General features: G+C 45.1%; 1 protein-coding gene across 1 annotated transcript in view; it reads left to right on the forward strand.

Annotated features, from left to right (window-relative positions):
* The first annotated feature begins 397 nt into the window (after positions 1-397).
* The window catches only part of TMEM233 (transmembrane protein 233), a 31,033-nt gene continuing 17,183 nt past the window's right edge, over positions 398-14,247 (forward strand). The window contains exon 1 of the mRNA XM_012650174.1: positions 398-583. Coding sequence (XP_012505628.1) covers positions 398-583 — 186 coding nt within the window. The remainder of the gene's footprint in view (positions 584-14,247) is intronic.

The raw sequence follows: 14,247 nt of genomic DNA on the forward strand, positions 1-14,247 counted from the left end.
CATCCTCAGCCCACAGGCTGGACAGGAGGAACTTAAAGGGCCTTCGCTTCCCTGAGCCGCCTCTTACTCCAGGCTTCCCGGCGTGAGTCCGCGCGTCCCTCCAATGGCCGCTGGGTGTGTCCACCAGGGAGTGCGGTGTCTTCGTCTGCCTTTCGCGCTTCTCAGGCTGACTGGCTCCCTCTGTCCTCCCCCGACCTCCCTCCCTCCTTGTGGGGAGGCTCTTGGCCCGGATCCCTGAGCCTGGGCGGGCGCTGGCGGAGGACGCAGCCGGGGTGAGGTCACGTCTCCCTTGAGCCCCGCGCCGCTGGCTTTTCAGAGCCTTGCCGCGAGCCGGCGGCCAGACCCGAGACCGCGCGGACCGTGCGCTCCTCCGCCCTGCCTGCGCCCGGTCTCGCCCATGTCTCAGTACGCCCCCAGCTCGGACTTCAAGAGGGCTTTGGACAGCAGTCCCGAGGCCAACACTGAAGATGACAAGACCGAGGAGGACGTGCCCATGCCCAAGAACTACCTGTGGCTCGCCATCGTCTCGTGTTTTTGCCCTGCGTACCCCGTCAACATCGTGGCTTTGGTCTTCTCCATCATGGTGAGTGGATTAGGGCCAGAGGCCGCCCAGGAGAAGAGACCCTGGCGGCTTTGCGCCCCTCCTGGGGACCCAGTGCGACTCTGCGGCTCCCTTCCTCACCGCCCCGGGCGCTAGGCGTTCTCTGCCCTCCGCACCTCCTCCCCACCTTTCTCAGGCCCTGGGGGTCTCCCAGCAGCCTCGTTGGTGCTCAGGCCCTGACCAAACCTCCCCCACGCTAGCTTGCTTCTCCTTTCCAGCGCCCATGGTGCGCGCCCTCTACGCCACGGGGAAGTTCTTCCGTCGACTTTCCTGCTTCCCTCTTCCTCCTCTGACGCTCCGAGGCACTAGCTCGGGTCTCCTCGACCAGCTCTTCCAGACCCCCATTGCGCGCCACCCTAGCCCATTCTCTGAGCGCGCAGCCTCTACGTGCCCGAAACTGCTGCGACGGTGCTCCAGCTCTGCAGCGCCCGGGACTGCGTCTCAGCGTACGCTCCTCTCCCTGCTGCGCCGGGGCACCGCCTCGGCCACTCTTCGAGGGTCCCCAGGTGATTCCCAACGCCCCCTCCTTGACCCCCCCAGGTCCCGAGCTTCGGCACGGCACGCTCTCTCCGAGCAGCAGGTCCTTCTCGCTTCTTCCTACGCCCAACGGCCTGCCTTTGCCCCTCTCCGGCACCCCCTTTCCAGCGCGCCCAGGCTAACTCACACCGGCTACCTCTCTCACCAGCAAAGCACTTGCGCCTTTCCTTCGTAGTTCCTCCCCCAGCTGCTGCGCACTGACCCTGTCCCCTCCTCTCTTGGCGTCGCAAAGGCCTCCCAGACGCCCCATCCACCACTGTGACCTGCGCCCGGGGTACTCCCGGGAATGCACTGGGGACTCCACGCTCAGCGCCGCTCCGCGCGCCCTCTGCGCGCCGGCCTCCCTAGCCGCGCGCCGCTCGAGGAGAGGCCGCTGGTGCCTCTAGTCTGCCCTTCGCGAGCTCAGCTCCGCGGCCCTCTACAACCCTCGTAGGAACTCCCCGGTGAACCCACCAGGAGGGCGACAGCGCCCGCTAGATCCAGGCCTTATTGACTAGAGCAGCTGGCCCCGGGGTGGCGGCGGGGCGAGCCTCGGACCGGCACTGTCCCGGGACAACCTTGCAGTTGCGCTCCCTCCCCCGTCCGCCCACGGGGCAGCGAAGCGAACTCTCCTGCCACAGACGGAGAGTCCTGATTCAGTTCGGTGAAGATCACAAGCCACCCCTCCTCCCCCCGTCAAGTCCCCCCAACTTGTCCATGGCACCATACTCCATTTGCACCCACAATTCGCCCCTTCCCAAACCCGGTTTGCAGGCTGTGTCTGCACCAGGTTTCAAGTGAGCAGTTTAGACTGTCTAGGTTCAAATCCCAGATCCACCCCTTTCTAGCTGTATAATGTCGGAAGTCACTGCATATCTGAACTTCAGTCTCTTTGTAAAATGGGAATAACCATAGCTATATTTCTTGAAATTCGTGTGCACATTAATGACATAATAATTGTAAAGCACTTAGAACAGTGTCCAGCGTGATATTATTATAAGATCTTTACTCAAATGTCATTTCTATTCCCCCTTGCTGCCTTTTGCCCAAGAACTTCTCACCATCTGATATATTATTTATTCATGTGTTTACTGTCTGTGTCCCCTCATCAGAATATAAGCTCTATGAGGGCAAGGATATTTGTTGGTTTTGTTTGTTACTGTATCTTCAGCACCTAGAAGAGAATCTGGCATGTGGTAGATGCTTAAATATTATGAAATGCATGCATGAATGAATGATGTCAATGAATCATTACGTCTGCTTTACTCCTGCTGCTTTTTCTTACACCGAAGCCCTGGAAGCCATCCTATCCGGTTCCTTAGGACCAACTAGCCAATTTCCTCCCTTCCTTCCTCTCCCCAGATATCCGGTCTTGAGGTATTTTGCAAAGAGGCTGCAAATGATGCTGCAGCCAAATTCTCCAGGCAGCAGCAGACTCTCTGGCTGGCACTGGTGCCCACATTCTTTCCTGCTTTATTAATGAAGCAGCCAATTCCCCCCTTTCCTGGTGCTACTCCGAAAACTGCCTGCAGAGGCTTTTTCCCTCATTGGTCTGAGATGAGCTAACATTCCAGCTGGTGGTGACAGGTTGGATACTAATGATGCCACTTGTTGTGCCCTGGGGGATGAGGTTTGTACATGCTTCGAATAGAAACCTCTTTTTCTAATCCCCGCATCCCCATTCCCTCCCCCAAGACTTTTTTCAATGGCTTTATAGCAAGAGACCATTCTAGTGCCAGAACAGACACTGGAGACAGGAAGTTGACTATGGGCAAGTTTTATACCTCTTTAAAGCCGTGGTTTCTTTATCTATAAAATGGGAATGTGAAAGCTGTTTTAAGTTGAGCACAAGTGTTGTAAGGATGAAACAAAACAAAGTATATCAAGCTCCCAGCACTATGCTAGGTACGTACGATAATTGCCAGTCAGATGTATAGATTTGGAACCCAGAGACCTCTTGTTTTACACATGAAAACAACTAGAACACCAAACAAGTAAAACACAAATGCTAAAAGGTGCCTCCTACACCCTCCCTACTGCACTCTCCCTAAGGTGCTGGAAGTGTTTTCCCATTGATATAGTGCAGATCTGGACTTAATAAGTGTTGTCACAAAGACTCTGAAGTGCAAAGGACAAAGAGGAAGAGGAAGGGTATGACGAAGAAAGGTGGCCGACCAATTCTGTCAATTTTGTGCTTTCTTTAGGGTGTTTTGTGATGTTCAGTCCAGGCTATTTTCAAATCTCATTCATCTGTAATTTATAATAAGTTCAGACAGCAATGGTGCACCTGGGAGTCTCCACTGGGGATTGGGCCATTCCCCATGGAGGCATTTGGAATTGTGGAGGAGAGGGGGCATCTGTTGTGGTCTCAATGATTTGGGGTGCTGCTGGCTTTGAAAGAGCCAAAGTACTAATGTCCTGCCATACTAGGAGCTGTCCCCCAATAAAGAATGGACATACCCCCGGTACTAATAGCACCCCAATTAAGCACTGTAAGATAGCACACACATCGATGTAAACATGGGTATGTGGAAGATATTGACAAGGCTCAAAATAATTAGTTCCTAGAATGGTAAAAAGAGCCAGTAATCTCTAAATAATGCCTTTGTTTATGAAGCCAAGTCTGAGAAGCCTTTGATAAAATTCCAAAAATTGGAGTAGGCGAAGAATAAAACTAGTTTGAAAAATACACATTTGATAAGAGTGTTCCTCAAGCTGTAGGCATCTGTGTTCTTTGCACCACCCCATGTGGACCCAGGGGAGTCCCGGGGTAATGAGGCAGCCTAACGCAGTCTAACACATCTTGTTGTATCAAAATATTTGGCAGGTCGGGCATTGTCATTGGCAGGGACACAGAAGTGTTTGTTCCTTTATCTATTGAAAGTCTATTTGTTGAAAGTGCACTTAACCTGTACTCAGTCTGGGGGACATATATCTCAAGAATTTCCCCCCAGACTGGGCTATGCTAGCCCATATTGCACCTTCATGTGAATTTGAGTATGGCACACTTCCTCCACGTAGACACGGCCCTGCACCAGGGCACACAGCTTGGTAAGCGGAGCACAGGCTGGTTTTCAGGCTTCATTCATCATGTTCCCACCCATCCCCAGCTATCTCTGTGTATTACATCTGAAAGGAACTCCATAATTTCCTAATATGGCCTTTGATCCTGAAGAAAAAATGTTTGTTCACTCAACAAATATGTATTGGGCACCTATTATTTGCCAGTATCTGTTCCAGGCATTCCTTTACCTCTATCGAGTGGTAACTAAGGTTAGCAAGATCTCTGCCCTCTGGATCTGGAAGAAGTGAGGTTCCAGGCAGATTGCAGGAGTGTTAGCAAATTCAGGATTAGTTCACCATGTGTTGGTTGTGTGGCTGGAATTTGCTGCCTGACTCAGGAGACTGGAGTTGAGCCCACGCCAAGCCTCAATTCTTGATGACATCATGATGTAATCATTCGCACAGCTGAGCTAGTGGTTACTCTAATCATCGAGGCAAAATAGCCAGTGACTTTTGATTGGATGGTTTATAAGCTATCGTCAGAACTTTTCCCTCACCCCTACGGAACCCATCTAGAGACAAACTATTGAGGTTCAATTCCTCGTCTTTTATTTGCTATGGCTGTGATTTCATGCAAGTGTCTCAATCTTTCTGAAGCTTAGTTTTTTCACCTTGTAAAATGGCAGTTGTGATTGTATTTACCGAAGTACAATTATGGAGATTAAATGATAAAAGTTAAAAGTTTTCAACTCACTTGCTAGAACACAGCTAGAACTCAATAAGTCTTGATAATGATGATGGTGATGATGATTAAGATGTGTACTTTCTAGGGATATAGGCCATTACATTTTCGAATAGCAGTTTTATATTTGTATTGAGATGAGCAGATTTGATAAGAATAAAAACAATGACCAGTAGACATGTCGCTGGAATAAATATTTGTTGCAGCCTGAGGGTAAATATCAAGGCAGCCAGTCTCACAAACCCACAGAAGATACAGTGATAAGGGGCAGTTAGTCCAAAGCGTTTGTCACAAGCCATTATCTGGTAGTGGGCTTGGCACAGTAAGCCACAGCCCCGCCCCAAGCCTGAACACACCTGCTCTGGAAGACAAGGTCAGTTGCCAAAAAGAAAGTAAATACTCAAAAGATGAAAGAGAAACTAAACTAAGCGTTTTTTCCATTTGATCCAGGCTCACCAGCAGTTGCAAGCAGACGTCAATTAGGTTCAAAGGGAAGTTGGCTTTTGTGTTTTTGTTGTGGTTGTTTGGTTCTGGGGGGTTTGGTTTGGTTGATTTTGTTTTGTTTTTGGTGAACTTAAAAATAACAGGTCTTGGTCCAGGCAGCTGACCCAGGGGCTTGACACTGCCCTCGGGGTTGGAGTTCTGAATGCTGACTGCTGTTCATTGGATCCCTCCATGGGATTCCTCTTAACGTTCTCTGGCTCTTCCCACGAGATTGTCACCTGAGAAATGGGATATTAATATTGTAGACTCCTGTGACTTATTTCTTATGAATTTCTGTACTTGAAGCTCTGAAGAGCACTCAGATAGTTCCAGATGATAAAGACCTTCTCTGAAGTGTGTCATCTTTTGAAGGCTGTGTTCAAGATACCCAGAGATTTTGCAGATAGGCATGTCGCCCAGGCGGCCCTGCCTTGTCAGCTACTTTCATGAGTTTCACAGCTATGTGGGAGAGGGTGGCCACTGACATTTGGTATTTGAAAATCTAGAATCTAAACTGCTGTGAGAGTCCTTTCAGGCTTAGATGGTTGGAGATGCAGACTCCATCTATTTCAAGATGTTAATCTGTGTGTTCCTACCAAAGAAAATACATTTTAAAGGCCATCTAAATTTTAAAGGCTGTTGTAGATGAAATGCTATAGTGGCTGGACTTGTCATCACATAATGTGGGGAGAGAAATAAAACAAGATTTGCCATTAATGGATAGTTGTTGCAGCTGGGTTATGGGATCACAGGGAGTTATTTTATTATCCTGTTAATTTTTGTATACATTTAAAATTTTACATAATAAAAAGTAAAAGGAGGAAAGAAAGAAAGAAAGAAAAGAAAGAAAGATCCAGCTAGAACATCCTTTCCAAAGTCATTAAACACTGCCCAGATGAATGGCAGGTAAGACAACAAGGCAGCAGCTATTAAATGAGTTGACCAAATGGGCCATGGTTGAGGCATGGAGTTTGTCATTAATTAATTAGCAAACTGTTTCTGATTTATAATGTACAAATATTAATGATGACTTCAGAGAATTCCTTCAAATAATCATCAAGGGAAGGCCAGGTAGGACTCACATCTAGAACAGTGCTTCTCAAACTTGTATCACCTAAGGATCTTAAAATGCGGATTCCACTCTTCTCACAAGGCTTAGCTGGAAAAAAAAATCACCACCTCCATGAAGCCTTTCTTGATTACCTCCTCTCTCTCACCCAAGGTTGTACCCCAGTATGCTCTGAACAGATGTCCTCTCAGATCATCTTTACTTCCCTGTGCTGACTTGTGTATGCGAACCCCTTGAGGTTGCACTGTTAGCCCCAGCACCTAGCACGTCAGGCACACAACATGTAGCAAACGTTTGATGGATGAATGAATGAATGCATGAATAAATAGCTATGTAGGCCTGTGTCTGCTCCTACATTTGTCTCTGAGGATTCTCTTCCCTTCCCCAGCTGTGTTTAGCATGTATGCCAAAACTTTTTTGGAAAATATCCAGGAGACCCAGGCAAATGCCAAGGTTCACTGAGAGGTTGGCCAAGGCTTGGTTCCCAAGGGTAAGTTTCCTGGCTAACCCAGAACTCACTGATATCCTTACCCTGCGGACCAGTGGGTCCGCATTTAAAAATTGATCTCCGTTCTCAGCTTGCTAGTTCAAGGCATGACACTCTTCCGTTCAAAGCCCCTCATCCGAAAGGTGAACCTGAACATACCCAAAAAATTCCAGTTCTGCAAGTTCAGGAATTAAGGTAGGATTTCCAAACTGTGCTTCTCAGATGCCTGGTTCTGCCTGATGTTAACAAATTTTACCAAAACAGGTGCAGGGGTGAGAATGGATGAAATTGAGAAGTCAAATGCTAAGTTATGCAGAAGTAAATTGTTTCCTTTCCTTTGGAGTTTCTCAGAGCCTTTGGCAAACCACCGTGCCTGTGGTTTTTAATGGAACAGTCCAGCATAGGGCATTTACCAGGCACGCTTCCCAGCATCCTTGGATCATAAGGCTAAATGCCATAGAACACATTTTGGGAAATGCTGTTCTTAATGGTACCTTGGTTCTCACTTTAATAAGTAGAGCCATTGTTGGTATGGAGGCATTGCAGAGTGCTCCAGCCCTAACATTCTTGCTTCATAGACCCACCTCTTCCCCTTTCTTTCAACACGGGTGTTTTCGATGAGCCTGGCTTGATGGCTTGTGCTTGTAATCCCAGCTACTTGGAAGGCTGAGGCTGGAGGATCCCTTGAGCCCAGGAGTTCAAATCCAGCCTGAGCAACATAGGGAGACCCCCGTCTCTAACAATTTGTTTTCATTTTTAAAAATTAATGAATCTCCCTGGCCAAACTTTTGCTGATTTTCTTCCTCCCTCATTCTCTTTTTTCCCCACAGGTGAAATTCGGAAACTTGTCTTTCTGTTTCCTTTACCCTTTATATTATACCTCCTATTCCTCAAACTGAAGGAGAGCTCCTGTATTTAATGCCCTCTTCTGGTAATTTTATTTGTTCTTTACTGCAGATAATTTTTATAGCAGTGTGATATTGCTATTATTGTTGCTGTTGTTGTTATAACATTCATACATGTGTGTTTACTTTTCAAAGCATTTTTGTATTGACACATTGACTCGTTCTTCGCAGAATCCCAGCAAGGTACATAAGAAAGCTGTCCTTATATATCCATGAGCAAACTGAGACTTTCTGACAAAATCAAACATGACAGTCCTTGCCCCTGTGGAGTTTACAGTCTAGTCTCTTGAAGCATTTATAATCAGATGGCTATGCCTTGCCCGTTGCTGTAAACAAAGGAATAGAGCTTTGATGTCCTGAAAGCTTTCTCTTTCAACAGACTTACCCCATCAATATAAGAAGCATCATACAAGATGCTCAATCAAGCCTGGCAGAATTCCTCCCTAGCTTTTGACTGTAATGACAGACAGCCAAAAGGACAGTTCTCACTTGTCCTTGAAGATAATTATGAGGAGAAAAAGCCCAAAAGCCCAAGATGCAGACAGATGAGCATGAATGAATGAATGGTAATGAGGAAGAAATGCATCCTGTAATCAGGAAGCCCAGTCTTAGAAGTCCCAGCACTACCTTTAGACATAGAAACTTATGAGCAAGCAAAATCTAAATAAGAAACCCCAAAGTCTACTGCAAATCCAGGTGTTATCACTGAAAATACTTACTAAGTGCTCACATACATGAAGCATTTTGATAGAAGCCTGCTATCTAGGAGTTTGGGATCTAAAGCAATATTGATCTTCTATGTTCTTACACCTGGACAAAAATATCTTAGACTAGACTATGTTCAGGCATAGATATAAGTCTACAGGTGATGGGAGGGTGGATAAGGGGGAGGGAAAGAGGAAGAGACAGAGACAGAAAGAGACAGGGACAATGAATGAGACAAAGAAAGAGAAAAACCTCACTTTCTCCTCACTCGCCAAATATATACTAGAGATAAAGGAGTGAAGAAGATGAGGATGGCTTTGAAAGAGAGAAGAGTTGGTTTGAAGAAGAGGGAGCACATTCCAAAATTAGGATTTCAGTATCAGCAACTCTACAGATCAGAATATTGGCATATTCACAATAGCAAATAAACATACCTGAAACATGCAAAATCCATACAAAGAGAGCTTCACCAAGAGATTAAAATTTAAAGACGTTAACTAAATGGAGAGGCATAATATTACATATTAGATGTTCATTCCAGCATTAGTTACAAAGTAAATTGTAAAATGAGTTGTTATAATAAACATGAAGCATGGTGCCTAGCACAGAGTAACTGCCTAATTAATATTTGATATTGCTGTTATAAATATAAAAAAATTGAAATAAATATAAATGTTGATTCCAACATAGGAGATAGACTAAGTAAATTATATTACATCTGTTTATAACATGGACTATTACATAACTGTTAGAATCATGCTTTTGAAGAATTTTTATGATGCAGGGAAATGCTCACTTAGGGCAAAAGATCAAACAGAAAAATAGTACCAAATACAAAATTGTGTGTTCAGTGAGATCCCACATTCTTTATCAGTTAAAAGTATCCACATACCCATATACATGCACTCGCATGAACTGGCGCATGGAGAATGTATTCCAAAATGTCTACACTGATTTCCTCTAAATGGTAGGATTATGGAGAATTACAATGTAAAAGTTAAGAGCACAAACTCTATTATTGGGCCCACCAGGGTTGGAATCCTGGCTCTACCACTTACTGTTATGTGACATCGATCAAATGACTTAACCTCTCTCAGCCTCAGCTTCCTCATCTGTAAATTGGAAACAATATCATCTACCTCAAAGGGGTTGTTGTGTGAGTTAAGTGGAATGGTACTTGATAAATTTTGGCTACTGTCATTTCAAATATTCCTATGAGTTTTTAATATCTTCCATATTTTCTACTAAAAATGTTAGACCTCGTTTCTAGTCATACATAAGCACTTTTCTAAAGATGATAAAAAGAAAAAAATCTTCAGCAAGAAGGAGGAGGAGTTAGTAATTAGGTGCATTCTTCTCCAACCCAAAAGGTGATTCTTGCCCTAAATCATATATTCTTCTGGAGCTGAAATGGTCAGCTCTCTACTTAACTCAAGACAAATGATGTTTTATTCTGATATTTTATTCTAGTCTTGAAAATCTTGAAGGACAGAGAACCTACAGGTTAGCCCAGTTCCTGCCATAAAACAAATGCTTGGAAAGTGTCTGCAGTGTTGTTGTTTTTGTTCCAAATTTCAATGATTTTTTTTTTTTTTTTTTTTTTTTTGAGGCAGAGTCTTGCTCTCTCACCCCAGCTAGAGTGTAGCGGTGTCAGCCTAGCTCACTGCAACTTCAAACTCCTGGGCTCAAGCGATCCTCCTGCCTCAGCCTCCCAAGTAGCTGGGACTACAGGTGCACCACCATGCCTAGCTGATTTTTTCTATTTTTGGTAGAAATGGGGTCTTGCTCTTGCTCAGGTTGGTCTCTAATTCCTGACCTGAAGCCATCCTCCCACCTTGGCCTCCTAGAGTGCTAGGATCACGGGCGTGAGGCATCGTGCCTGGCCTAGAAGTAGCTCTTTCTCTATCCATGCAGACATTCACCTCCACTAATTTGGTTAGTGGCCCACTTTTTGTTCTGTCTTCCACCCACGTGGAGGGCATCTGATGATGCACTCCTGAGACAAATGCTTCATGTTTTTGGAGAACACATGGTTCATAATCTTTTCCCTTGAGCTGCACTATTTCTTCTGTAGGTATCTACCAAAATAAAGAAACGGTAGACACCAGAGAGAATGTCTCCATCACTTCAAATATCCTCCCAAAATTCTCGTCCACATTCATGTTTAATTGTGGCACATTGCAAGGCCCATTTTCTTTTCTTTTTTTTTTTTTTCAGAATATTACGGGGGCACAAATGTTTTGGTTACATGGATTGCTTGTGTACTGCTTGAGTCGAGGTTATAACTGTGCCCATCACCCAGATAGTGTACACTGTACCTGTTAGGTATGATTTCACCCACCTCCTCTTCCCCCCGCCTCCTCTTCCCCCCGCCACCTGCATGATTTCCTTTGAGTTTTACTTCCATGTGTGCACGTGAGTGGTGATCAGTTAGCTCCAATTTAATAGTGAGCACATGTGGTGTTCGTTTTTCCATTCTTGAGATACTTCACTAAGGAGGATGGTCTCTAGTTCCATCCAGATTGTTGCAAAAGGTATTAATTCATTTTTTATGGCTGAGTATTACTCTGTGGTACACATATACCACATTTTATTAATCCACTCATGAATTGATGGGCACTTGGGTTGTTTCCACATCTTTTTGATTGTGAATTGTGCTGCAATAAACATTCTAGTGCATGTATCTTTTTGATAAAATGACTTTTTTTTCCTTTGGGTAAATACCCAGGAGTAGGATTTCTGGATCGAATAGTAGGTCTTTGTAGTTCTTTGAGGAATCTCCATACTATTTTCCATAGAGGTTGTACTAAGGCCCATTTTCAATGAGAAGGGAAATGAAGAAGGCCAGGGGAGTGGCAAATGGCCCTCTGAGGGGCCAAAGACAGAGCAAGGCTTGGTCACCAGCCTCCTCTCCCAGCAATAGCCATCCCTGGCCCATGCCACCATGGTAGGAGGCTGGTTGGGGTGGCAGTTGGCTCTGAGGTTTAAAGAGAAAAGCTGGGTGAGGGAATTCAGATGAGGGGGGAGGGAGATAAAGCCAACATGAAGAAGCATCGCTTGAGTGTGGAATCCTCAGAGAAGGTTCCACAGCAGCTGGGAAACTTTCTACACCATTCCTCAAGGGTAGAAAGTGGGGAGGGAGGTTCTCCCTCATTCATTCATTCATTTATTCATTTAGCAATTTCTGAACACCTACTGATGCCAAGCACTGTGGCAGTCCTAGAGATAAATGCCAGCTTTGTACAGTGACTAGAGGCAGCCTACATGTTGGGTCAGTGGATTCACCGCTCTTCCTCCCTTCAGGAATTCTGAACCAGTTGAGAAATAAGACACAGGAAACAAACAGATGAGCTGTTTGGAGAGTGTAGCTTCAGATCCACAGCCAAAGGGGCTTGCTAACACTCTGCCCTGAAATTGAATGGACTTGCTCATCCCTCCACAGGCAGCACAAGACAACTACAGCCTACAGTGACCCTCCATATGTCCAATGAGACAGTCACAGTACCAGCTCTCCAGGAACTTATATCCAAGCATGAGGAAGACAGGCCACACACAAGTTATCAAATCAGCAAGGTCATTTCAGAGAAGAGAATCAACAGGGAGGCACGTGAGAGAGATTCTACTTTAGAAAGGATGGTCAGCAAAGGCTGAAGGATGAGAAGCCAGCTCTGAGAAGATCTGGGCAGGGCTGGGAAGTGCAAAGGCCCTGGGGTGTAAATAAGCTTCCAGGGCCATATGCTATGTCATCTCTGTCATCCACTTAAAATGATTTTAACTCCCGCAGGGAGGAATCCTGGGATAGACCACATAGGAGAGAGCTAGGGCGTCTGTTACCCAGTGGGGCATCTCGTAAGAGCTTTTAACAGAATAGTACTTTGCTCTGGTTTCAATCCAAACTCCCCTCCCACCCCACCCCCCCGCCATTTAGCACCAATTCTTTCTTCAACCCTCATTGCAAACTGGAACAATTATTACTCAAAGCTAATTCAGTCATTGAAGATGCAGGGTTTATTCGTGTCTGGGTTCTGACTTCCCTAGGCGTTAGTGACATGTGAGTTTCAATGGGGCTTGCGTTGACAAGCAGTAGCCCAGGCTTCACTGGTTCTCATCCCTCTTCGCTAAGTCGACTCCCTGGAAAACTCCCTTCTCTATTTCAAGGGGGTGTTTCTCATGTGTTCACACAAAAGTCTAATCTGCCACACTGGCATGGCTTCACTGCTGCTTCCACTGGGCGCTGGGGTAACTGTCGTACCCCCAAGCTGCCAGGCACCAGCTGGCATCCATGTTAGGGAACCACGTTAGTCCACTGGACACTCAAGTTTCAAAAGCCCTGCCACTGCGCCTTGCTTCTTTACCAAAAAAAAAAAAAAAGCATACAACTCAGTGGCTTTTAGTATATTCGGAAGGTTGCACAGCCATCATTACTATCTAATTCTAATAAATTTTCATCACTCCAAACAGAAACCTCATACCCATTAGCAGCCACTCCCCATCCCCCCAGCTCCTGGCAACCTCTAATCTGTCTGTCTCCATGAATTTACCTATTCTGGATATTTCATATAAGTGGAATCATACGTTATGTGATCTTGCATGTCTGGCTTCTGTCACTTAGTATAATGTTTTTGAGGTTTGCCCATGTTGTACCATATATCAGTGCGTCCTTCTTTTCAAAGCCGAATAATATTCTATTGCATGGATATTCCACATTTTGTTTTTCTATTCATTCGTTGATGGACATTTGAGTTGATTCCTTTTTGGCTCTTATAAATTATGCTGCTATGAGCATTCATGTACAAGCTTTTCGTGTGAATGTATGTTTCAGTTTTCTTAGATGCATTGGGGGGATTGTCGGGTCACATGATAACCCTGTGTTTAGCTTTTCGAGGGACTGCTAGATGGTTTCCAAAGTGGCTGCATCATATTAAATTCCCAACAGCTCTGGATGAGGGTGCCAGTTTCTCTACAGCCTCAGTAACACTTGTTATTGTCTATTTTATTCCAGCTATCCTAGTGGGTGTGAAGTGGTATCTTTCTGAGGTTTTGATCTGCATTTCCCTAATGATGAATGATGTTGAGCATCTTTTCATGTGCTTATTGGCCATTTGTATATCTTCTTCAAAGAAATGGCTATTCAGATGTTTTGCCCATTTTTAATTGGGTTGGTTGTCTTCCCATTGTTGAGTTGTAAGAGTTCTTTATATAGTCTGGATACAAATACTTTGTCAGATATGTCATTTGCAAATATTTTCTCCCCTTCTGTGGGTTGTCTGGGGCTTGCTTTTTTCACTGCTTCGTGAACCTTGCTGGAGAGGTATGATTAAGTCTTGCAGAGTTTTTAGTGAAACTGCCTTCCATTTCTGCTTGTAGTCACTCTCTCCTTTGGCCCCCGATGTGAACACTGGGCTGGGGACAGATTCAAAGGCAGAAACCATGTTGGTTCAGGCTCTGAACTCGACTCCTGAGTTTGAATCCCAGCTCCCTCCCTTACCCCAACTTCTCTGAGCCTAGGTTTCCCCACTTATACTATGGAAATATTAATGCCAATCTCTTTTTATTATTTTGAAAATTAAATGAGATAATACTAGACCCTTTTACACTTATTATCCCATTTAAGCCTCACAACCAACCTGTGCTGTAGATATTATTATCTTCATTTTACAAATGAGGAAAACTGAGTTCCATAGCCTTCCCTATGAGGCCTTATTTTCCTTTGGGTTTTGCTGCTACCATATTAAA

Source organism: Propithecus coquereli, unplaced genomic scaffold (assembly GCF_000956105.1).
Source record: "Propithecus coquereli isolate 6110/MARCELLA unplaced genomic scaffold, Pcoq_1.0 Scaffold314, whole genome shotgun sequence".
NCBI classification, from domain to species: Eukaryota; Metazoa; Chordata; class Mammalia; order Primates; family Indriidae; genus Propithecus; species Propithecus coquereli.